The following is a 26,543-nucleotide window of genomic DNA, read 5'->3' as shown; positions in this document are numbered from 1 at the left end:
CACTAGAAAGTCCTATAGGACCATTTTCATTCTTGCTGGAACTTGTCAGGTTTAGGCAATCCCTATATATTAGATATTATTCAATGTACGTCCAACTCTTTACTGGGACTGAACTCCCACACTTGTGCTTTGATGACTATAATGCAGTATGGTTAAAACTATCTTGCAGATAAGGGTTTTAATTTATCTGGTCCTCAGCTCTCTAATCCAAGAGAGCAAACACATAAGAAAGGAACGTGTATCATTCATTGGATCTACAGACTTCTCTTTCTTCAAGCTGCTAAAGATACCATATAATAGTCATCAATGTGCAAGGCAGTGGTGGGATTCAGCCAGTTTGCACCACTTCAACAGAACTGGTAGCTAATTTTTTGTTGCCTAGGCCCAGAATGGACTTCCAGAAGTGGCATCCATACAGAGAACCGGTTGTTCACATATATGAATCCCACCACTGGTGCAAGGCCTGGAATTTCAAATACCAGTAAAGGGTTGAACATATAACATATAACCCTCAACCCCTTTTGTAAGGGCCTAAAGACTAATTGGCTCTGCCAATCAGTTGGGGCCCCAGTAGGGGAACAACACAATGATTAAGTAATAACAGATCCCACTCCACCCCTGCCCTCCCCATGTGACCTTGGTTTTAATGTCTGATTTTAATTTTTTATGTTTTAACTGTATATGTAACTGTAAGCCACCCAGAGTTACCCTATAGTAAGACAGGCAGCCAATAACTTTTATAAATGAATGAATGAATGAATGAATGAATGAATGAATGAATGAATGAATGAATGAATGAATCTAACATACAATGGCTATTTATGGCTGACATTCCAACAAGAACAATTTTGATTATGCAATGTTTCTAGTAGTTAGTAATGAATACAAGCACTGAAATATATAACAGTTATGGATTAAACTTGCTTTCACAATCCTTCCACGATCTTTCAAAATGAAGCACTGCAAATTTTACACCAAGATAAAGCACAGCACCTGAGAATGTCTGGTACAAGAAAAGTTCCTGTTTAGCACTTATAAGCCAAGCATCTTTGTGTACTATTGACCTGCAACATCAAAACAAAAAAATATATATTCAGAAATACTTAAATGAGGAGAAAGTAAAACTGACATCTGTAGATTATAAAATGAGGGAGAAATTGTAACATTATGATGAAACACTGAGGAAATCAATGTTTAAATAAAGGATTAATTGAACTTTTTAGCAAACATTAAAAAATATATAGCCTATTTAGACATATTTGATATTAGTTAGAGACTAAGAGACTGAAATCAAAATTACCCAACCTATTCAGTAGTATGGTCCTTGTAAATCTCATAGCTATTCATTTTTTCTTCTTGTGCTTCTTTTCTTTTATTTTTTACAGATGTTTAACTAAAACAAGAATTCAGAAAACAAAACATTCCCATACCATTCAACTGGAAGTCTGTCAGGTCAAGGACCTTTCCCCAGTTTTGTGGTTTGTATTGTCTATACAATTTCTTGTAATATCAGTGTAGCTGGCAAGTTATTCTTTTTTCTGATACATCTCTTCCATTTCAATTGTTTGCCAAGAAATTAATAATTTCTGTTTAATTACTAATGCCTCTGATTTATAAAACTGAGCATAGAAATCATAGAACTGGAAATTGATAGATTCTGTCTCAGTTCATAACTGACAATTATTGACCTGAATTTCTGATATCACATTTCATTGTTGAACATAGTCTGAGATTGCAACATGGCTACTGAGGAGTCCACAGCAAAGCAGAAGAAATCAAAAAGTAATGAGGCCACTACTTTAAAATTGTAGATTTTAAAAATGCTGAATATCTTAAAGTCCACTATGTCCATTTTGAAAAGTAAAAGGAGAGTGTTTTGGGAATATATCTAACAGAGAATCTTTGTTTAAGTTAAAAATCACCAACACTAATTATATGTTGATAGTTTGCGAAATTTCAGGATAACAGTTATGAAGTGTTCTTTCAGGAGTGTCCTTGGTGGAACCGTCAAAGTTAAAAGATAGCCAGTTTGATCCAGTGGTTAAGGCACCAGACTAGAAACCAGGGGTCCATGAGTTTGAGTCCTGCCTTAGACATGAAAAATGGCTGGGTGACTATTTATTTATTTATTTATTTATTTATGAGACTTATATACCGCTTTAAGTGCAAGCACTCTCTAAGCGGTGTACACCAATAAGTAATGTATGTATATATTTACATTGCCCCCAACAATTTGGGTCCTCAGTTTACCTACCTCGGAAGGATGGAAGGCTGAGTCAACCTTGAGCCGGTGAGATTTGAACCGCTGACCTGTTGAACACAGTCAGCTAAAGTGGCCTGCAGTACTGCACTCTAACTGCTGCGCCACCTCGGCTCATGACTGACTTTGGGTCAGTCACTCTCTCTCAGGCAAACTCATCTCAAAGGGGTTTCGTTGTGGGGAAAATAGGAGGAGAACAGAATACTATGTAGATATGCTCGCTGCCTTGAGTTGTTTAGAACAATAATAAAGGGAGAATATTAAATAAATAAATAAGAAAGTAAATAAATAAATAAATATCAGCAGAACAATGACATCAATTCTCTTTACTAACAAAGAACTGAACTATACTTCACTGTAATAGTGCTCAAATTCCATGTCAGTTCTGAAGTTGCTATTAACATAATCACTACCTCACATGATTCATTTGAGTAATATAAATTGGCGCAATCCAACTCCCGATCCTCAAAACAGGCTGTCATTTTAGAATAAGTGTTTCTTACAACATAATAATCATCAATTGTAATTTTTCCAGCACATTCCATATTTGTCTCCTTTTTTAAAAAAAATCTGAGTTTATTTGCATACTTTATTTTAAGTACTCAGGCTTCCAAGTAGATAATTTTTTTCTCAATAACAATTTCCCAACCTTATAGACATCTTGAACTCTTGGAAGCTTAGTAAGTAGTAGATATGTAAAGAGAAAACATTTAATTTTTGAATATGGATCTGAACTAAAGACAATTAAATATAATACTAAAATTTGATTTAAAAAAAGTAAATGCTAGCTCAACTGTGTTAACATTAGCAAAAAGTAATTCCATTTCAACCACCTGTTTGGTTTAGCTTCTGCCCACCACACCCTGCCCCCCTCATCTCTGTCCCTCTGACTCTGGAAATAAAGAATTCAAAAATTAAGCTACTATACCATATACAAGCAGTTAAGCTACTATACCATATACAAGCAGTTCACGACTTATCATCACATTTGAGCCCAAAATGTCCATTGCTAAACAAGACAGTTGTGAGTTTTGCCTCATTTTGCAACCTTCCTTGCCACAGTTGTTAAAAGAATCATTGCAGTTAATTTAGCAACATGGTTATTAAGTGAACCTGGCTTCCTTATTGACTTTGTTTGTCAGAAGTTCAGAAAAGGGGATCACATGACCCTGGAACAACGCAATTGTCATAAATACATGCAAGTTGCCAAGAGTCCAAATTTTGATCACATATCCATGGGGATGCTGCAACGGTCATAAGTGTGAAAAACAGTCATAAGTCACTTTTTTCAGTGCCGTTGTAACTTTGAATGGCCACTAAATGAATGGTTGTTAGTTGAGGACTACCTGTGGTAGCAAGCACTGATTTAAAAATTAAAGAAGAAAAGATAAGGTTGCTACTCATCAGAAAAGCTCAGAGCCTGGGAAAAATATTACTGAGCAGATGAGCATTTAAATCTTCTGCTCTTTTCTCCAAAGTAAAAAAAAAAAAGGCAGAAGACTGCGTGATACTAAATACATAAATAAATTTATTACCTTTTGCCAATGTATATGCTAAATCTACTTAAATACTTGCAAAATAATCTGGCTAAAGTGTTATCTTATGACCATATATTTCAAGTTGGTAGCTTATCCTGAAAGTTATAAAAAGTGATCTCTTCTGCTGGACTTCAAAAATTTAACAACTACAGGACTACAAGAGAGATTGCACTCGCTCTTAAGTTATTTCTTTTTTCTTTAGTGAAGTTATTTCTACCCTGTTCATTTCACTGATGTGTAAACATTACTGTCTCATGCTTGAAACCAGATGGAGATAAGAAGGTTTCATGAATGCAAGGCATGCCTAACATATGTGATACTTGGAGCAGATAATTTTTTGACGCTTGTCTCTCTGTCACCAAACATCTAATCATAACAGTGACCTAATTCCACAGCTCCAGAGAGCCTCTTTACTATCTCTAACTGTCAAACAATGGAAGAAATTGTTAAAATTATAACATTAAGCAAATGAAGGAACTTTTTTTAACTTACTTTCCCTTGTTATACACTGAAAAGCTAACATTGTGTGACCCTGTAAGAAAACAAAACACATTTTCAGTGTAAGAAGCTGAATGTAAATTTATGAATGCTGTATTGTAGGGGGTTTTTTAAGTTTTTCATCAGTATAATAAATTATTTTAAGAATTCTGAGCACAACTTTCACCTTAACCTTTTTTTCCCTAGGAAAATGATATTTCTGGTCTCCTTAGCTTTCACAAAGCTTTCATTTACTGTTTTATACTAGCTACTTATGGTTTGTCACGCAGGCTAGGAATGTCCACTGGAAATAAAGATAACAGGAAGGGTCAGAAAGGAAAACTAGCTGATTCCTTACAGAAGAAGACCTACACATACATTTTTATAATACTGAATAAAAACAAAGTAGTACATTATTTTCTCATTTCTACTAACCAATATAGTTGCCTTCCACTCGACACGCTACAGTTCCCAGGCCATTATCTAGATGAATAGGATAACTGTAAACAAAGCAAAAGAAAATATTACTGAAAAAGTTAAAATGTATTGTTCAAATTAAGAGAGATCATGTTTCTTTCTTACAAGACTTTTAAAAAGGTAATGATACATAAATCGCAGGATATTGGAATACAGGAGTTCATTGAACACAAAATCATTGAAATAATGTTAAATGCTTTTAAAGTTTTTGATACTAGATTAGGACATACTACATGAACTATTGTAATTTGCAAACCATAAATTTAATGATATTTTTTCTTTGCTAAAAGAGAGAATGGATGCATCTCTGTGTGCCAGCATTCAGGACTGTATATCCATGCTTAGATGAACATAAGGTATCCACTCTTTATAAGAAAATAGCTTCAGCTCCTTGAACATTTTTCTTGCCACTTCAATATCTATAATATAATTTATGAGATATAGTACAAACTAGAACTGATTGCAATACTCAGCATGTGATTGTACCATAGATTTGTATCAAAGCATTCTGATATTGCATATGTGAAAAAGGGAAGGAGGATAATTAGTTAATTATGTTAGTAAGGATGAACTTCTGGTTTACTACAGGAACAATTGTTTGTCATCTTAATCTATCTCTAGGTTCCCCATTCCAAGTACATTTTTTTTAATTTTTCTGATTCCATTCATCCATGCTATCTGTTGCCATCTACTTCCCAATATCAAGCACAGCCCGAGAATTGTTGCTTTCTCATCATTGCCTTCAGGGAGTAGCTAGTCTATATTTGGCCCAGACTATTTCTTTTTCTTGCAGAATACTTTTTTCTTAGTAACCACCTCCAAGTTCATGATTTGATGTTATCTTCTTTCACTTGTTGTTTCTCACTTGCCCAGAAAAGTTAAGCAAAATTAAGTGTACAGCTGTTGATAACAAAATCAAAAAGTTCTGGATAATGAATTTAAACAAAAACCTGCCACATAATACACCAAGCTTAGATAAAGTAATAGAAAAGGAAAAAGTTAAAATGCCCTGGGACAGGTACCTGCCACATAACACCCACACCAATTGTTAATAACAAAGACAAAAAAAATTGGATAGTGGACCTAGAGACAGCAGAATAAAAGAGAAAGAAATGGAGAAAAACACCAAATACAAAGATCTGAAAATAGAAGAATGACTGTGGCAAAAGAAAGCAAAGATAGTACCAATAGTCAAAAATGCCTTGGGTGCAATCCCAAAACAACTGGAGTACCACTTGAACACTATTGGCATTGACAAAATCACCATCAGTCAATTGCAAAAGGCAGTTTTATTTGGAACAGCTTTCATCCCTGTGACAATACTTATAACACTATCCAACAACATCTGTCTATCCGAGATCTTTGGAAAAGCCTCAATAGGTGGATAAAAATGACAAATCCAATCTAAAAATGGCTGACTATGCAATCAATCACAATATAATAATAATAGGTATTTTTTTAAAAAAAAAATACAACAGCAAGACATTTCTCAAATCTTCCCACAGAGCATTTGATGGTAATGATTCTGGGAAATGAGGGAAAGCCCAGCTCAACAAATTTTTGGGATGGGCTTTGCCGGTCTTCACTTCTCCCACTCAGAGATCTCATCTGAGATGATTTAGATGTCTAAGTGGAAATCTGAATCACTTGAGATCCCTGAGAGTTGAACATTTTATTAGGAAAAGATACAAAGGGCAGCAGGTGGGATCTTCAGGAGCTTGTTAGAGCTCAGCTGAGACTGTAAAGAGCTTGTCCACATTGTGCTTTCTGGATGTATAGATTGTGACTTGTTTTCAAAAACCATTTTAACAACTGAAATGAAAAATGAATTCTTATGTTAGATTGGATTTATACCTTCTGTCCTGACTATTGCAATGATGCTCTTGAAAAATATCTAGAAGCTCCAATTGATTCAAAATGCAGCAGCCTGCAGGGTTTTGTGCAGCCCAGGTATGCATATGTGTTACCCCTCTTACAGGACCTGCATTGGCTGCCAATTTGTTTCTGGGTAAAATTTAAGGTGCTGGTTGTCATCTTTAAAGCCTTATATAGCTTGGGACCAGGTAATCTGAAGGATCACCTCTCCCCAGTTACATTCAAAGCGGGAAGGTAGTGAATGTTGTGAATCCCTTCTTCTAAGGAGGTTCATCTGGGGTACCCAGAAGGCTTTCTCTATGGTGGCTCCCTCCCTCTGGAACATCATCCCTGCAGAGATTAGACTGCCTCCACACACACCCCCACACACATACTTTTGCAAGGCCCTGAAGACCTGGTTTTGCCAATGGTCCTGGGGGAACTCAGAGTGGGATGGAGGCCATGAAGTGGCTTGTCTGACTAATTGCTTTCACCAGGGAGGGCAGGGGAGGGCTATTGTTTTTATTTTTTGTAAGCAGTCACTGACAGTCAGTGAGCAACCATATAAATGTTAGATAGTTAGATAGATAGATAGATAGATAGATAGATAGATAGATAGATAGATAGATAGATAGATAGATAGATGATGGACGGAAGACAGAGGGGGGGGGAAGAGAGATGGATTGTACTTAAATAATTGAAACTGGTACTAAGAGAACTGGCATAAATATATGCAACTCCCTGGGTAAATGGGTTACTTTTCCCGCCCAGCACCCGCGCATAGCGCACGGCGCTGCAAAAAAAAAAAAAGCGACAGCCTGTCTGGTCCCGGGCAGCTTTGCACCTGCCCGGGACTGCCTGCAAACGCCCGAGCCGTTTGCAAAGGCTTGGGACATAACACCCCTTTCCCCCGGGCTAAAACTACTACCAACATACAACATTTATTTTATATGACATTTTGCTCCCCAGTGCTCCCACTGATTACTGGCTTTTGCCTTGCCAGCAATGTTATTTAATCTTCTAGATACTTAGGAGATTTCTTTGCTCTCTGTGACCTTCTTAGCTCTGGGTTACTGGCATAAGTCCCCTGACTGGAGGGAGGCGTGAGCCTGTTCTCTCTATTGTGCCCTGGTGTCTTCCAAGGACTGTGCCCGATGCCTGGCCTGCTTGCTTGCCCACCGGGCTCGTCAGGCCAGGGCTTCTGTTGCTTTGTGACCTGGTTGTCCTACCTAGCTGTAGACCCTCAGGCCCTTGAAGTGATAGCCACTGCTGGGCAACCCTGTTTTGTTTCCACACACAGCCTTTTTTTTTCCCTGTAAAAAGAAACCCCCCACCCCCAAGACCTGTCGGGAGCTGTCTATTCCCTGACCCCATTCTGTGTTTGGGCGCCGTGTGGGTTTTCTGTACTCTCCAAAACGCAGGTGTTCCCTGATTTGTGCTAGGGTTGTTGTAGTCGGGACTTGGTTCCTCGAATAACTCTGTGTATGTTTGACCCCCTGTAGGATTTGGGGTAAGGTCAGGCCAACCTTGGGAATTGTGTGCCAGTTCTCTTGCGGGGAATGATTTGTTGGTATGCCCCCGGGTATCCTCCGTTGCTGGAGTGCTGTGTGATGTGTGTGGAAAGTGAGTATGCCCCCGGGGTGACTCCCTGGCTGGAGTAGGCGTGAGTGCCTTTTGTGTGGGTAAGCTCCATGACTTTCTTTTCGGAGCAATTGCAGAACCTTGGGACGAGCCGTTTGTGGCTGGCTTTTTTCTTCTTTTATTCTCTGCTTGGGCTCGCTTTCTGTTTCCCGTCAGGAAGGTGGGAATGGGCAGTAGCTCTTTGCCCTTCCCTTTGCTCCAAAGGGTCCCCCTCCCCCCCCTGGAAAAGACCAGATTTCAGCAGTAAAAGGTCCACGCCCCGGCCCGCCCCCCGGCACGCCTAAGCGGAGTTTGGTCGATGTGCCGACGCAGGACACGACCGTTGTCCAGGGCAATCTCGTATGAGAGAGACCTGTGATCCTGGACACAGAAGCGGGGACCCATGTATGACCAGCCCGTATTGCGGCCCAAAACCCGTGGCAGCCCACAGTAGTTGTCCATGTGCCCTAGGATGTGAGGTAGATGAAGGCAGTCCTGTCCGGATGCAACCGGTCAAGTCTCGTAGTAAGTTGGCGCCCCCAACGAAGTTCAGCTGGACTTCTCCCTGTAGAAGTGGACGGTGTGGTGCGATAATAAAGGAGAAAGTCAGCCAACCTGTGATGCCAGTCCCCGTAGGTGAGTCTCTTCAAGGCGTCCTTTGCGATGCGCACCATGCGTTCAGCCATACCGTTGGTGGATGGGTGAAAAGGCGCAGATGTGGCATGACGAATCAGGTTTGCCTGTAAGAAGCTTGGAATTCGGAGGAGGTGAATTGAGGGCCGTTGTCAGACACAATGACATCTGGCAGCCCGTGTGCAGCAAAAATCCCCCTCAGTACCTGAATAGTCATTGCAGTGGTGGTGGACGAGACAGGCACAACCTCAAGCCATTTTGAATGGCTGTCAACAAGGACCAAGAAGAACTGGCCCTGAAAGGGCCCAGCGTAGTCAATGTGCACCCTAGACCATGGGGACTGTGTTTCCTCCCATTTATGCACAGGAGCTTGGGGCATCTCTGGGCGAGATCGTTGGCACCTGTGGCATGCGTGTACCTTAGCCTCAAGATCTTTATCTAAAGCAGGCCACCACAAGTGGCTGCGTGCAAGAGCCTTCATACGAACAATGCCAGGATGACCCTCGTGGAGGGATTCTAAGACCCTAGTCCTCATTGAGGTGGGAATGACAACTCTGTTTCCCCAAAGCAAACAACCCTGAGAAAGGGACAATTCGTTCCTTTTGGACCAGAAACTCTGAAACTCAGTACTAGGGCAGTGCTCAGGCCACCCGGACAGGACCCAGGAGCGGACACGTGAAAGTGTGTGATCTGTACCTGTTTCAGCGGGAACATCCCGGGCACTAAGAGGAAGCTCGGGCAAGGCTTGGATTGATAGAATGTTGACAGCTGGCGCGGGGTCAGCTTCTACTACTGGCAGAGGCAACCTACTGAGGCCATCAGCATGGCCCATTTCTTTCCCAGGCTTGTGGAGTAATGAAAAATCATATGCAGACAAAAAAATAGACAACCTAAGCATTCTAGGGGAAATGATGTGGGGAGTCTGCTTACGTGTGGTAAACAGTCCCAGCAGAGGCTTATGGTCAGTGAAGACCGTGAAATGCCTGCCATATAGAAAATCGTGGAATTTTTTAATTCCAGCAACAACAGCCAGAGCCTCCCTGTCTATCTGAGCGTAGTTGCGCTCGGCAGAAGACAATGTTCTGGAGTAGTATTCAATAGGAACCTGAGTTCCATCAGACCTGAGGTGACTCAGGACAGCTCCAACCCCGTAGGGGGATGCATCACAAGCGATGCACACAGGGAGAGACTCGTTGAAATGTGAAAGAACACAGGGGGGGGGGGGGGGGGGGGGGGGGGGGGGGGGGGGGGGGGGGGTGGGTGGGGGGGCACCCTTTTTGTTTTTTTTTTTAGAAGTGGAGCAATAGGCCTTGACTTCTTTAAAGCAAGCCTCATGTGGCTTGTGACCACGGGAGCCACACGCTTTGTTGTCTAGTAGCCTGTGAAAGGCTCATCTACACTAAGCTTTATGTGGAGAAAAGAATTGTAGAAATTCAGGCGGCCTAAGAAGGCTGAAGTTTCGGTCCTTAGACTTTGGCCTGGTGCTTCTAAAATAGCAGTTTAGTTTGGATGCAGCAGGATGAATCCCAGCAGCACAATTTTGAATCCCAAAATTCAGTAAGGAACCCCAATCTTGCATTTGTCTTTTCTGAGCTTAAGGCCTGATTGTTCCTGAATCTTAACAGAACAGCCCTTAGCCTTTCAGCTAGAATGTTTGTGGAGTCTCCTGCAATTAAGACATCATCAAAGTAGGGGCAAACCCCCGGTATGCCCCGCAGTGTGTTTTCCATTACGCTTTGGAAAATCCCAGGAGCGACATTCACTCCAAACTGCAGCCTTTTTACCTTAAAGCCTCCCCTGTGGGTCACAATGGTCTGAGCTATGGCAGCATCATCATCAACAGGCAGCTGTTGATATGCTTGAGCTAGGTCAAGCTTTGCAAAAACACGCCCCCCCTTGAGGGAGGCCAGAATGTGACTGACCACAGGAACAGGATAGGCATGTTGCTGCAATGCCTTATTAAGAGTGCATTTGTAATCAGCACAAATGCGAATGTCTCCATTTGCCTTTAGAGCGTGACAATGGGGGTCTCCTAAGGACTGGAATCAACAGGTTCTAGAATTCCCTGTTGGATCAGTTTGTCTAACTCAGTGTCAATTTTACTCTTTAAAGCAAAAGGGCCCCTTCTTGCTTTAATTCTAATGGGAGTGACAGTGGGGTCTAGCTTTAAGGACACAGGGGGTCCTTTGAATGTGCCCAGCTGGGGGCTGAAAACATCTGCAAATTCTTTGCAGACTTCCTGTAGGTCGAGTGTTTGTAAGCTGTTGAGTCCTGTGACGTGTATCCCCAGGGCCTCAAACCAATCGAGTCCTATGAGACTCGTTCGTTCACCCCCTACTACTAACTAAGTCTAGTGGACCTTCAAAACTCTTGTATTGCACGTTAAGGGTGGCCTCCCCCTTAACACACACTCTTGAGTTCTGAAAATCTGTTAATACAATATCAGAAGGCCTTAACTTGGCCTTAGTCCCACTACTGGAACAAATCTTCCTAAATGTATGCAATGAAATGATGGAAAGGGCAGACCCTGTGTCTAGTTCCATAGATAATGGAACCCCTTGTAGCTTCACGTTGAGTGACAGCTTTTTCTTCATGGGCTTGTGTGTGCCTGTCCTACAAATGTTTCTACGCGAAGCGAAAAACCTACCCTATTCTGGCTGGGGACTCTTGTACCCTTCAGGCGTTCTTCTTGAGGTTGTGCCTTTCGTCGGCCCAGACACACAGCTGCAATGTGCCCTTGTTTGCCGCATGCCCGGCAGGTAGCGGAGCGGAACTTGCAGTCGGTTCTCCTGTGGCGACCTCCACAGCCGATGCACTTGAGCGGAGCTGAAGAGCTTTCCTTCTGATTTTCTCCCTTCGCGGGGTGTAGACGGTCGACTTCTTCGTCCGGATCCTCCTCGGAGTTTCGTCGGACGTCTTCTTGGTGCACGGACGCACCCTCTGCACTGCTTCTGATCGGCCGCATGTTCTTGACGGCGCCGCCTGCTGCTTCTTCCGCGGTGGCTTCCCTTAAAGCGTCTTGGAAGGATAATTCTTCCTTAGCGAAAAGTCTCTGTTGTAGCTCTCGATGCCTCAACCCGCACACGAATCGGTCCCTCAGTCGTTCCTCGAGGTCCTTGAACTCGCAGGGCTTGGCGGCCTTCCGTAACGCGGCGATGTACTCCTTGGCTGACTCCCCGGACCGTTGATCCCTCTGCTCGAAGGTGTGGCGCCATGAGATGACGGACACCTTGGGGTGGAAGTGGTCCTTCAGCAGCTTCTTCAGGTCTGCGTAGCTTACAGACTCTACTGGAACAGGTGCTGCAAGTTTTTCTGCGATTTCGAAGGCGTCTTGGCCGCAAGCGCAAAGCAGGGTGGCAGCCTTCAAGCTATCTTCCCTCACTTGGTTTGCCTTGAAGTAGTTCTCCATTCTGGATACGTAGGACTCCCACCGCTCTGGATGTGAGACGTCGAATTCCGCAAGCCTTCCGATTTTCGCCATCTTCGGATCTTCAGGAGACGGGTCTATCAGCCAGCCTACCCCCGAATGCGCACTGGATTGGCGGGCAGCTGCTGAGTCAACACCGTTCCTCTTCCGCCGCTCAGGACTCCTTGGGTAAGCTTACACTTTTTCCTTTCCAGGTAGTGCAAGGCATCCCACCTCGTCGCCAGTGTTGCGTCCTTGGCGGGAAAACAGACACGAGAAGCAGCTGGAGTTCTCAGTTCTTTTATTCAGCGTTCAGCTTACAGGAAGATGGCTTCAGCTCAGCCCAAACGCCTCACAGCCTCTTATATAGGCAACTCCCGGGTAAATGGGTTACTTTTCCCGCGCCAGCACCCGCGCATGCGCACGGCGCTGGCGACAGCCTGTCTGGTCCCGGGCAGCTTTGCACCTGCCCGGGACTGCCTGCAAACGCCCGAGCCGTTTGCAAAGGCTCGGGACATAACAGTTAGATAGATAGATAGATAGATAGATAGATAGATAGATAGATAGATAGATAGATAGATAGATAGATGATGGACGGAAGACAGAGGGGGGGGGAAGAGAGATGGATTGTACTTAAATAATTGAAACTGGTACTAAGAGAACTGGCATAAAAAGTGTTACTTTTTTGTTTGTAACCAGATGCACAACACAGGTCTCACTGATGAAGATGATGACAGACTTTTTTTTCAACAATGAAATGTTATTCATTTATTTTAGCTTTATGTACTGCACTGATTGATTTCAATGGCTTTCAGTATAACAGCAATTTAAAAATAGATAATTATGGCAAGGTCTTTCTGCCCTCTCCCATCTCCAGTTGCCCAGCCTCTGTATTGATATGAACACTGGGGACAATGTCCATAATAAAATATATCAATTTCTGAATCCCAGCTTTAATCTTTTTTCTATGAAGAGAGGAAGGAATCCCTATGCATTCGATGGGAAAAGTTTTAAACACATTAACTGCATCAAGTCTAACTGTTGTGTCAAAAGAAAGTAAAGAATAAGCTCAGGTTAATACTTAACCTGTTTTCTTTTCCCGTGAAAAAAGTCACTATCCAGCCTCAGAACTTCTAAACAATTACTTATTAAAACACTTCACAAGATAGCTTCATTGATTTCCTGGTTCCAAACAAAGGTCTTTTCATGAATTAACAGCAGGAGAGGTTTGAAAACAGACTCAACCATAGGTCTCATTGAATCCCCACACAATGAAGTCTCGCTGACCAATACTGTAATTGTCAGAACTGATTTCACAACTTGAGATTGTTTACATCACCATCTTAAATCTAGAAATTAACTTTCATTAATACTTAGCAATCCAGGTCAGTACAGAAGATGGCCTCAGTGAATGCCACGGGACTTATTTTCAAGTGAATGAATGCAACCTAAAGCCTTCAAGGCACTTCTAAAACTAATTTATATTGATTCAAACAACCTGCACCAATAGAAGACCTGTCTGGTAAACTTCTAAACTTTAAAGAATATAGTGTAAAAGAAATGATGATTTATAACTTACATGCCACGTGTCTGCTCACTGGCAAGAGAACAAATAGTTATCCACCCATCATTTTCTGCCTCAAGGATTACAGGCCTAGTGGTGAAGGGATATAGTTAGTCAAGCGGCGGGGGGGGGGGGGGATAACATATTCTCATATATTTTCCCTCTCTTCTTCTCTCCTCCCCTCTAAAAATACCCTAATGAAGGTACTATCAATGGGAAAACCGCACCTCCTCCAACACTGGCATGGCAAGCCACATGATGTAAACAGGGAGTTAACCCCATACTCACCAAGACTGATGATGCTACTAGTTGGAAAATGAAATGTCTGCAACCAAACAGCCAAGCTCAGAGAGCACCAAGGGCTCCACAGTTAAACCCTGAGCTATAGATATTTTCTTCTATTGGAAGTTAATTATGTCTTACTTTTTGTCTTAAATTCAGGCACATCTCTCTCCCCTTATTGCTTCACAAAAATATAACAAGAAGTTTACAAGGAAGTGAAATGCCCTTCATTTACTATCTTCCACCAGCACTCTAGGAACAAATTGAATATTATGTCCAAAACATTATGTCAGTCAGCAAGCAGTGAAATCACTTGCTTATCGGCCATTTGTTTGAATCCCATTCAGGCAATTGTGTGATCTAAGCAGATTAGCAAAATAGTCCTCCTAATCCCGTTTTGCACAACCACATGTAGCCGTCAAGAGGTCACATCTGCTCTATTCAGCTTCAAATATATAGGAACGCAGATGGCGGAACAATATATATCCATTTATATCACTTCAATATCCTTATTAATTGCATTTCCAAAATACGGGAAAATACTACTGCACATTGTAACTCAGAGAAACATTTAACACGGGTTTACCCATCAATAAAGTCCATGCTGAAATTGTAAGTTTCATAATCTTGGGCCAGAATCCGACCATAAATTTGTATTACATTTCCTATTGAGAAAATAAAAAGTAGAAATTAGAATGTGTTGCTTCAAAACAGGGGGTTGGACTAGAAGACCTCCAAGGTCCCTTCCAACATTATTGTTGTTGTTGTTGTTGTTGTTATTATTATCATCATTATCAAAATGGAATCTATATGAAAAATGAGAAAGGGGAGTAATGCATTGATTTGTTTGGTGCAAATTCAAACCAATAAAAATGTCCTTTATAAGAAATACAGCTCAGAATAAAACATGTTTTCACTGTGTTTTTTTAAAAAGTCTCGTTCATATATACAGTAGACATAAATGAAGTTTGAAGTATCCCATTCCTATTATTTGACATTCCTCTTCTTCTTTATTGGCTTATGATATGCTTCTTTCACCTTTAAATCTTACATACATGCTATCACATACAGGACTGCTTTCTTCAGCCAAAAGTGGCACACATGACACACACTTTCTGGGGAAACCTGTTGGTCTTTCCCTATGTCTGCAAATTAGGAAGTTGATTCCGGAAAACCTTCCACTGGAGATTAGATTTACCCCTAAGTAAAGAGTCTTTTAAGAGCTGATAAAAATTGTGTTGTTCAAGATAGTTTGATGGGTGGGTGCTGTTTTGAAGTTTGTATATCTACCTCCAGTTGTTTTAGGATTAATTTTATTGTGGTATATTCATATTATGTGCAGAATTCTTCCAGAAGTTCCTGATTCCTGGTGCTCAAGTCTCCACAGAGCCAAGATAAGAAAGGCAAACAATGACACACGTGTGCTGATGTCCTCATGCAAATCCCACAATTTATATTTCTTGTATCAGAAGTTGTGATGTACAGGCAGTCCTTTACTTACAACCACAGTTGGAACCAGAATTTCCACTGCTAAGCAAGATGGTTGTGAACTGAATCGTGCCCAATTTCACAATCATTTTTGTCATGGCTAAGTAAAGCATTGCAATTGTTAATGTGGTCATTAAGTGAATCTGGCCCTCTCCCATTGATTTTGCTTGGGAAGATCAGAAACGATGATCACATGATCCTGGGATGCTGCAACCAACATGCTAATTGCCAAGCAACCATATTTTGATCATATGACCATGGGGAACCTGTGATGGTCATAAGTGCAAAGACCAGTCATAAGTCATTTTTCTTTCAGTGCCTCTGAATAGTTGCTAAATGATTGGTTGTAAGTCAAAGACCACCTGTATGTTAGTAACTTGGTATAGGGTTTCCTGCCTGAGCAGGGGGTTGGACTAGAAGACCTCCAAGGTCCCTTCCAACTCTATTATTCTATTCTTATTATATTCTAACTTACACAATCATATAATTATTGCACACGTGTTGCTTATACATGCTGTTCTCTTTGTGGCTTCATGGACATATCCATGTAGATTTCATGTCAATAGTACAGGCATGAGTTGTCACTGCTGCCTTCTGAGATGTTTTGTGAACTTTCCTCTTTGTGGGGGGAATTCTCCTCCAAATGCCAACTGAGATGTTTTTTTCAAGATCAGGTTTCCTAGATACTGCCAGTTTGAAAGATTTGAAAATTTCTCTTCTTGAATTTAAATCAATGTAAACTTCAGAATGTAAATTAGTTACTTTTGAATTCATTAAAATAAATTAAAATGTCTTTTGATAGCTTTTGCCATTTCTTTTGCTTGCTTTAAACCTCCATTATATTCTCTCACAAAACATTTTGTGAGATATCATTATGAAGGAACATAATTATATCATTGTAGAATGTAAAATGTACCTGCATCTTTCAGGAAAACTATAGATACACAGATTCCAGCAAGGTCTTCCACTTCCTGATCTTCAGCCCTACTTTTATAGCAATATGAGTGAGATGCTTGTTTTCTCTTTTAGAGCCTGGCTAAAAGCAGCACTTGCAGCTTTTGACAATTTAGCAACTCCTGCATATGTCCTTCCCCCATCTTTCTCCACAGGCTGAAGACCTGAAGTCAGGGATCGTTGCTTGCCAATAGCTTATTAGGGTAGTGTTTATATTAGTATTTCAGTTTTAAAGTCATTTCTTTACCTGGGACTCCATATGGGGGGTTCACTTGAAACACTACAGGTGTCTCTGCAATAGAGAACTATTAAGACAAGAATATATTATACATTTGATTATTCTTCAAAAATGGAATCCTTCATTCAGTTTCAATGGACTCCTGGCCCCTAAATTGAGCACCTTCATTTCATAAAATTAATTTAACATAGCAATGGGCTCTTAATTATACTTCAGCAAAATAGTGTGAATATTGATACTTTCTGTTCATTATGCATGTTATTGTTCTGTCACTAAGCACTTGCAAACTTATAGGCAAACTTGCAGTGCAATCTAACATGATACTGTCCACTTTTCTGAATGGTTGTGTATTTTTGCTCATAAATAATATATTTATGTTAGAGAAAATGCCAAAATATGCAAAAAATAGTCCTGATTTTAAAAAGCAGCAAGATGAAAATAAATAACAATAATAGATATGTAAATCAGATGTAATGCACTTAACCTTGGAGAAATTATATGGGTCCACCCATTCCTAGCTACATAACATAGTTTTCAAGGTTGGGCAATGATACCGCTATTATACCAACATTAAAGAATATACCAACACAAACCCCATTTGGAGACTTTTCAGGCTCAATTTTCTTAAGCTTGATTTCTGGGGAGCCTATATAAATTTTGGTGAACTTCCACGAGGGCCATCAACCTTTACAGAACATGTATTTTTGGATAAGAAGGAGATAAGGATCTCCTCTCGTCATACTGATTATCAAAAAATGGATATCAGTCTCGCAAAACACTTGTTGGACATGTTTGATACTATCAGGAAAAAAAATCAACCAAATGGAACATTTTATAGAAGTTTTCTTGAAATTTATCATAGCCAGATGCTGTCTATATTGCCACAACTATTAGAGAAAGAATATTTTTTTTCATGTCCATAGGTCTCAGGTTCCCAAAACAAAAAGCAGCAATTTATGTTTTATTTACTTGGTTTAAGTTTCATTTGTATCTCTCCAAGAGTTGTCACAATTTTTGTAAGTCAGCTGACCTGGAGAACAGGATCTTACCTTTAATATGCAAACTGTTAAAAGATGACTTTGTCATGCACAATCAAAATTAGGTTGTATTTTTATAGGATGCTAGAAGTTCTAATTTATAGAATGTTTTGATATGTATTTTGCTTTTGTTTATCATTTAAACTACACCTATGTTGATACAGTTCCATTATTTAGTTAGAGTGATAGAAAACCCAAGATGGTTTCTCTTTCAGAACTCTGCCCCAAGTGTAGGAAAAGAGGTACAACTTAACTTAGCAACAAGATATTCCATGAAATCATATAGCAAAATTAATCTTGCCTATTGAAATTCTTCTTGGAATAAAAATAATAGTAACATCCAACATTGCATTAGCAGCTCTTCTGTCACTAGTCCTATTCATCGGAGTCTCACTACTTAAGCTACTTTATTATGTACCTGGAATGTACAGTTCTCTTCATATAATTCATCTAGGTTGCTGATACTCTGTTCATTCAAACTCAGCAAGAGATGGTAAAGTCCTTCCTGTGGAGAAGACCTTCAAATAAAATAGTGAAAACAGAGGAAAACTCAATGTTAATAAGAGAGACAATGAGCTTCTCATTTTGCATTATTCAGTTAATTTTAAAACTAAAGCTAGACATGAGGAGGCTGATTTTACCTAAAAAATGTTTTTGCCCTCAACTTTCTGTAGAAGAGGAGGAAATGACAGAGAAGATACTTCAGGGTACAGAACAGCAGGTGGGAAAGGACACTAAAAGTAGAACTGGATGTGAGGAAGAAGAATCAAGAAGATATGGCAGCTTCTTCTTAATAACTTAGCCAGGTATAGTCTTATCTGTTAATCTAATTCAGTGGTTCTCAACCTTTTTAATGCCGCGACCCCCAACCAGTCGTAAGTCGAGGACTACTCAACCAGTCGTAAGTCGAGGACTACTCAACGGGGGCAGCACTGTTTGCAGAATGTGACTTTTGGTGGGCTCAGCAGGGCAGAGACAGCCTGGACACTTCCTATTGGCTTTTGAAAGCCAATAGAATTAGACTCTGTTCAAGAGATTCTATTCTATTGGCTTTCAAAAGCCAATAGAATAAAAGGGAGTAGCACAGCTAAGGAAAAGGGGGAAAAATGGCGGACTGCGTTGTTTGGCGACCCCTGTGAAATGGTCGTTCGACCCCAAATGGGGTCCCGACCCACAGGTTGAGAACCACTGATCTAATTGAACAGCTCTAAAACTGACTATAAAAAGAAGGAACAATTGTATTATTTTTACTGCATGCCAGCTGAGAACCAAGGCTTTTCAAATATACATAAGCGCAAACAACTTCATCACTGCAACAGTTGAAGAGAGCTTGTGCTTAGAAGAGTTGCACCATACAGTTTTAAGCAGGATAAGCTTTTCGTCACATAGAAAAAAAAAAAAACACTTGCTGCATTTCAGGAGAAAAAGCTGTACAAAACCAAACAAAACAAAACTGGGTGATATGAATTTTTATTGGGTTGGTTGGTTGGTTTTGGTTTATTGTTACCGTAAGGATGAAGATGGACAAAACAAACTTTATATGGAATACAGTTACAAACCACCAGCAAAGTGCACTAGGTTAATAGTTTAAGTTAATAATAATTATCCCGAAACCTAATCTTTAGGCTTAAATATTTTTCTGTCAGTATTCAGGTATGCGTTAGACTTGTTAATCATTATCTGAAGGTTTTTAAAATGCGGACTTCCTCCTTGGCTCTTAGGTCAGAATACAGACTAAAACCATTTTATTGTTATTCATCAATTTCTTAACAGAAATAAATCACCAGGCCTGAGGAGCTGTAGAAACTACTCAACAATATGACTTTTTATTCTACAACCAGTGATGACTTTGTTCACCCATCTCCAAAAGTCTTGTACTACAGTTTCCCTAACATCCAAATAACAAAGTCACTGGATTGCCTCGCCTTGAAATATTATATAAAACAGGACAATTGTTTTACCTTTACTTTAAAATAATGACGATTTATGAGATTTACATTAAGCTTTAAAAACAAATTTATCACTTAATTCTCATTACAATAGGACTTATTTAGTGTGACCAGTGAATTGAAAAAAAATTGAAAACTGCTAAATGTATAACACAACTCATTTTGCTGCTGGCATGACAAAATAAAAATAACAATTAATCTAAACATCTAACTGACTATGCAATCAACTACAACAATAATAACACTGCTGCAAGATAGTCATAGAGACTGATTACAAACAACAGTGTGACAAAGCAGCAACAATGATACATTGGAAGATCTGCAAGAAATACCACTTGCCTGCAAACAAGAACTGGTGGGACTACAAAATAGACAAAGTAATAAAAAATGAAGAAGCTAAAATGCTCTGGGCCTTTAGAATTCAAACAGGCAGGAACCCGCCACATAACACCTCAGACTTAACAATTGTTGATAAGAAAGACAAAAAATTCTGGATAGTGGACATGACAGTATTCAGAGAGAGCAGAAGAGAAGAGAAAGAACTGGAGAAGATAACAAAATATAATGACCTACAAACAGAAATAGAACAACTGTGGCAAAAGAAAGCAAAGGTAGTATCAATAGTAATAGGTGCCTTGGGTGCAATCCCAAAACAACTGGAGCACCACTTGAACACCATTGGCACTGACAAAATCACCTTCATTAGTCAATGGCAAAAGGCAGATTTGCTCAGAACAGTTTATGTGCTGTGATGGTATCTCTAACTCCACAAAACATCAACATCTCCCTATCCCAGGTCCTTAGGAGGATTTAATTGATGGATAAAAATGCCAACATCTGGCTGAGTGTGTGACAAACCTTATTAATAAAAGCAATGCCTTTCACTGCATCACAATACTATTTCTTCCAGTTAAATTGGTGCATTTGCATAATACATTGAACGTATATCTCATAAGCTAGTCTGATTGAAGTTTATCTGTCTTGATGTGCAACATCAGCTCTCTGCTGACTAAGACACAGTTCTACAATAAGTCATTTCCAATATGTTTCTGGTACATTTTTAAATATGTTTGGATGCCCACTAAGTTTAAAGGAAACTCAAAGCTTTGAGTAGTCTATAAGACATATCTTAACACAGGCCAGTAATATTATACTCTGTTTCTAGTAATTATCATGCAGAAAATAATTTTTACCTTGTTTGGCATTTTACTGTGGACATGAAGAAACTGACAGGCATAACATCACACAGCACTGGATGCAGCTTTGGATTCAATAATGTCATTTCGGGCTGTGACCAGTTGACCAAATGAGAGAGAGCTAATGGTAAGCAACAAACAAATAAACAAAACCTCAAACAATATTATTACTATTTATCGTATGCCATGTTCACATCACATTTCAAATCTGAAATATTTTTGAAGTAAAGAAGATTGTATAGGATAAAAAGTACACTTTATAAGGGACATGGGAGGCATAAAAATAATAAATATTGATATTCCTTTTCATAAAATGTACCAGATTCAGATATTATTAGTATATCACAGATGTTTTCAAACCTATAATAAAGAAAATTATATTAACATATGCAATAGATTATCTTTTCTTTTAGCTCTTTCCTTATTGTGCAACTTTATGGCAATTTATTAGCTGATTGCCAAGTTGTCCCTTGTTTTCTTCTGTTTGCATAATTATAGAGCATGTGGCTTGCTGTTTTTCAGGACCAATATTTTTATTTACACACTAGGAATAGCTCTCTGAAAACAGAAAGTTTATGCAGCCTGAGAACAAAAGGTCTGTAGTTTTGTTTTTATGCTCGGCCACAAATTTCTTTAATCTTTTCAACGTTGTCTGATTTTAGCACTTAGTTTTTAAAGAATGCTGCCTGAGATTCAGGAGATTTGAAATTCCATCAATCTGAGCTCAACTTCTATTGATGGCAGGATCATTGCTTAGTACGGCAATCTGTGTCTAGTAAAAAGCTGTAGCTTATCTAAGGCATGTCCTTGATTCCACCCATCTACCTCTTGTGGTTTTCTTCTTCTGTGTTTACTATCCTCAACCTTGCTAAGCATAGATAGTATCCTCTGCTCATATAATATACCCAGCTTTTCCTTGCTAATCATTACCTTAAGGCAGTGTTTCTCAACCTTGACCATTTTAAGGCATGTGGACTTCAACTCCCAGAATTCCACAGCCAGCATTGCTGGCTGTGGAATTCTGGGAGTTGAAGTCCACATGCCTTAAAATGGTCAAGGTTGAGAAACACTGCCTTAAGGAAACATTGTTGTTTTTTTTCTATTTTGGGGTTCTTGCAACCCATGATGTTTTAGTAAAATCATATCCATAATTTGAAAGAGTCTACCTTCTTTTTCTCACTCATGCTCAAAATCCAGCTTTCCTAGTCATACATTACCACAGGAATTTGAAATCAAAGAATTCCAAAGTGTATTTGACAAAGATCAACCTAAAAGAGGTATTTTACTATTCCCCTTTGCTCAGTAGAATCAGACTGTGGAACAGACAAACTGTAACTTAGCAATATCTGAAGTGCCACATGGTTCATATGTTCATATGTTCATATTAGTAAAGTTGGAAGGGACCTTGGAGGTCATCTAGTCCAACCCCCTGCTCGGGCAGGAAACCCTACACCATTTCGGACAAGTGGCTGTCCAGTCTCTTCTTAAAAACTTCCAGTGTTGGAGCATTTACTGCTTCTGGAGGCAGGTTGTTCCATTGGTTAATTGTTCTCACTGTCAGGACAATTCTAAAATAATGTCATCCTAAATCATGTAAAGGAACTGCTTATCTTAAATAGGTATTCAAAGTACCATCAAAGTTTATTGTGATCCAGGTTCCACCACCAAGGCTGCCACTTTTAGGTTCCATGATTAACTTTGCCAAGGTAACTAAGAAGAAAGAAAACACCATCTGTTATGTAACAGCAGAGATAGCCACTTTCCTGATACATAGATAGTCCTTGCTTAATATCAGTAATTGGGATTAGAATTTTTGCCACAAAGTGGTACAGTTAGAACATGTAATGTCATGTGATGGCAATCTGAGCAGTCCCCATTGCTCTGGTTAAGTGAGGTTTGTAGGTCTTCAAGCAAGGATTTTCTCGCCTTGATTGGGGAGGATAGGTAAGTGGCTGCTGTGATGTAGCACGACAGCAACAGGACCCTTGGATGGCTGCCAACAACAGGAGGGAGTTGCACTGGGACCCACAATGGTGTGGTATGAGCATGGTGAGCCAGAGATGGCTGCAATTACCATTCATTTCTCTTATATGTGCCTTGTTTGATGTTAATATTCAAATGAAAGGAATCATATGAGATTTTCCCTTGCTTGATAGGATCAAATAGGCAGACATACTTCTGTATAATGAATATGTTATATAATGATGTTGCTCCATAAAGTGGTTTCATAGAACTTACCTGCAACAAAAAGAAGCAAAGTCTTGAAAAAGAATGGCATTAAAAAATCCATCTTTATCCTCCTCCTATCCTTTCAATTTGAGACTTCCTGTTGAGATTGCGACATCATAAATGATCAAAGCTTAGCAGTTTTCCCATTTTTCCCTGCAAGAGAAACATACTCTACATTCCTTTATTCACATTAGATCCCTTTGCAGTACAGAGATAGATGCCCAGTAGACATTTAACACTAGATCAGAATAGTTATATAAAACCAGGAAAAAAAACCTGTCAAAGAGAAATTTCTTCTCATGTCTTTGAATCAAAGGCGTAAAAGATAGATCTGAGAAGATACAGAAACATTTTGCTTCCCTGCATGTATGCTTGCCCATCATGCTATTCCCTTTTGGGATAAGTAACTTTATACAAAGCACAGAAAAGGAATGAAAAATATAAGCCAACTAAATTATAGGCTGAGATAAGAAAAAAAAGGGAAACATAGCTAAATCTGGTTTGTGCCAACAGTTTCACTATGCATCTCCTTATGGTTCTATCCTTCCAAATAACCTTTACTTCTACCATATTATAGACAGCTTCATTTGTTGCCTTTTGTTCTTTAATATTTTTCACCTGCTCCTTATAAGTTCTATCCAAATACAGTTCATTTATTCCATAAATACAACCATGCTACTTTCTTTCTTAGTGGTCACTGAATGTCCACTATTATTCCGCACCCATTCATTCTTGACCCGATGTCTACTTGCACTGCATACAACATATTTTTATATTTTCCTGACATACTCATAGAACAAAGTGGACAAAGTATACATATAGCATCCTTTTTGCTTTTTTGATTAAAAAAAATAATTCTTTACAACATATTACTGTTTCCTTTTTTACCAAAATTTCCATATCTAATAAGTTTCCATTCATTTTTCTATCTTTAGTAGGAAATAAAATCTAACAAAATGCAAAAATATGTCTTTTTTCCTTTTGATACTGATATATAACTTGCAATCTTTCATTTCATTTCTTCTATCAACACAACTATCTTGGTCTTCAGTACATCACCTTTCAACTGAAGGTATCATAAAATCTAAGACTTACTGAAAATCATTTGGATTCACAGTGATCCACACAGCCTTCTATACAAAATCAAATGCATAGTCACATTTCAACCTTTACTAAGATCACACAAATTCATTCATGAATAGAATAAACAACAAACCATTTCCTTAAGTTTCTTTTTTTCCCCATTTTCTATTAATTTTATTTGGACATTTTCTGATATCGTTCTTAAATACTGTTTCCTACACATGTCATGCCTTCTTCTCCTGTACTGTGAATTCATTGTTGTTTCTTTCATTTCTTCCTTTGCCTTCCATATCCATTTTTCCTAAATTCCAGTTTTGACAATGCCAAAAAACTGTCTGTCCAATGCTCAACATTTGTCATTACACTTGTATCCCTAACTAAGTTTCTCAAACTTTCCCCATTAAAAAAATCAAATGAATCAGGTTTTTAGATTTATTCTTATTCCTTTGTAATGAGTACATATGAAGAAAGTTTAAACCACATATTTAAAATGAAGAAAGCTTTTTTAAACGAACACTTACCAAAAAAAAGTATTCATTTTGGCAACTCCAAATAATCCACTCATTTTGTTCTATGTCTCATTTGATCAACTGAGGTTTTCACAGAGTATTTTTTTAAATTAAGATCTAACTAGGTTACCAATCACACCTATGCCATGTGCAGTGTTCCACAGTGATATTAAGGATAATAGTGGTCACTTGTGTCATATTTTGGCCAATATGCCACAAACACAAATTTTTCTCTAAGGCAACATCCCACCATTCCATGTCATTAGTCAACATATAGTTGCTTTTATCTTAAGAGGTACATGCAGTGTCTCTGAATGCAGAGAAGTTGTGGATATGATTTAAAGCATCTCTCTTCCATAAGAAAATAATCTCAGGCAGATTTTCTGTTTCTGTTTAAACCAGTGGTGCTTATTTATAAAGGCATTAACAGCTTGGACCCCTACTAACTAAATTCTTATGGTTGTATTAATCTGCCTATATTTGGATCCATCTACCTGTATTAATGTTCCACCTTCAAAAACTAGGTGTTATGTATCCCATAATGAAATTCCCTCCCAAAGAATTAATAAAGTGGCTTATTTGTTATTATCCTTCTAGTACCAGCTGCTTGGTTGATTTTATCAAAGCATTTTATAGATTTAATGGATTTGTTTAATTTCACTATCATTGAAAATAGGACTAAAAACCATTCTGTATAGCAATACACAAATTTGAAGTGAAAGGGAGAGTTCCATTACTTTCAGTTCATTCCCCAACTATATGAAATGTTTCATATATAACAATTTATTTCTTTAGATCAATTTACAATATTACAAGATTTCCCAACTTCAGAAAAGAATAGCACGAAACCTTTGTGCTAAGCAACAAACAGTGGTGTATACAGCTGGTATCCTGGTTAGAAAATCTCTAGGTCAGTAGGTGAACAGCATTAAGAATGGGAAAGCACATCTAGACATGCGGCTTTGGTCAAATATATCCTGGAGTCTCTCCCCCCCCAAAAAAAAACATTAATCTACAGTAAAACAACCATTATCAACATTAATAAATTTTGAAACCTACCATTATAGCATTGGTTTTTTCCTTTTTTGATCCAACATTCTGACTGTGGTAAATGAAAATTCAGAATTAGTTGTTCAGTACAGTTCCTTTAAATTCTTAAAATTTCATTTTGTTCCATTCTCCTTTCTGATACTGAATCAAAGATGGGGGGGAGCCACCCAAATATTACTTTCTTTTGAAAACTGGAATAAGTTGTTCTGTTACAATTCTGAATGCTTGTGATAGGAAAAATAAAAGGGGGAGAAAACCCATTTTGCCTCAGGCCAAGCTTAATGATTAACAGAAGCTAGGTATTCTATTAAACAAACTTGCTCCAAGTATTTTTTTAATCATCAGAATGGTAAGTAGCTTAAAATATTTTTGGTAAGGCAATGAGCATCTTATTTGATGTTTTAGTTTTTTTATAAAAAACTATTAATACTTTTTTTGTTTCCCATACATGATCATTAACAGACTTTATATATTAAACAGGTTGAGAGAAAAATCTCTTAACAGGGCATGCTTCACTCAGGCATGGTGACCTCGTACATTTTTTAAAAAAAGAGGTATAGTTTTTTTTTCATTATTCAAAAATGTTAACTAGAATGAAGCCACTTTTAAATGCATGAAATCTAAAAGCACTACTGTATGGATATTGGAGGATATTACATATTTCTATCAATTCCAGTACTGTGAGTGAATATTGATGGC

General features: G+C 38.9%; 1 protein-coding gene across 1 annotated transcript in view; it reads right to left on the bottom strand.

Moving 5' to 3' along the window:
• The window catches only part of PKHD1 (PKHD1 ciliary IPT domain containing fibrocystin/polyductin), a 196,896-nt gene extending 170,831 nt beyond the window's left edge, over window positions 1-26,065 (bottom strand). Inside the window, exons 1-11 of the mRNA XM_039326212.1 lie at window positions 25,854-26,065; window positions 23,212-23,355; window positions 22,606-22,683; window positions 20,971-21,094; window positions 18,247-18,346; window positions 16,801-16,858; window positions 14,698-14,776; window positions 13,845-13,919; window positions 4,711-4,775; window positions 4,291-4,330; window positions 994-1,064 (exon numbers count right to left, since the gene is read on the bottom strand). Of these exons, the coding sequence (XP_039182146.1) occupies window positions 994-1,064; window positions 4,291-4,330; window positions 4,711-4,775; window positions 13,845-13,919; window positions 14,698-14,776; window positions 16,801-16,858; window positions 18,247-18,346; window positions 20,971-21,094; window positions 22,606-22,683; window positions 23,212-23,263 (742 nt within the window). The 5' untranslated portion in view covers window positions 23,264-23,355; window positions 25,854-26,065. The remainder of the gene's footprint in view (window positions 1-993; window positions 1,065-4,290; window positions 4,331-4,710; window positions 4,776-13,844; window positions 13,920-14,697; window positions 14,777-16,800; window positions 16,859-18,246; window positions 18,347-20,970; window positions 21,095-22,605; window positions 22,684-23,211; window positions 23,356-25,853) is intronic.
• Between the last annotated feature and the right edge of the window lie 478 nt (window positions 26,066-26,543).

The sequence above is a fragment of the Crotalus tigris genome, unplaced genomic scaffold (genome assembly GCF_016545835.1).
Source record: "Crotalus tigris isolate CLP2741 ecotype Arizona unplaced genomic scaffold, ASM1654583v1 scf7180000024340.7048381, whole genome shotgun sequence".
Lineage (NCBI taxonomy): Eukaryota > Metazoa > Chordata > Lepidosauria > Squamata > Viperidae > Crotalus > Crotalus tigris.
The sequence above is the reverse complement of the archived record's forward strand: the minus strand, read 5'-3'. Positions and strand labels throughout refer to the sequence as shown.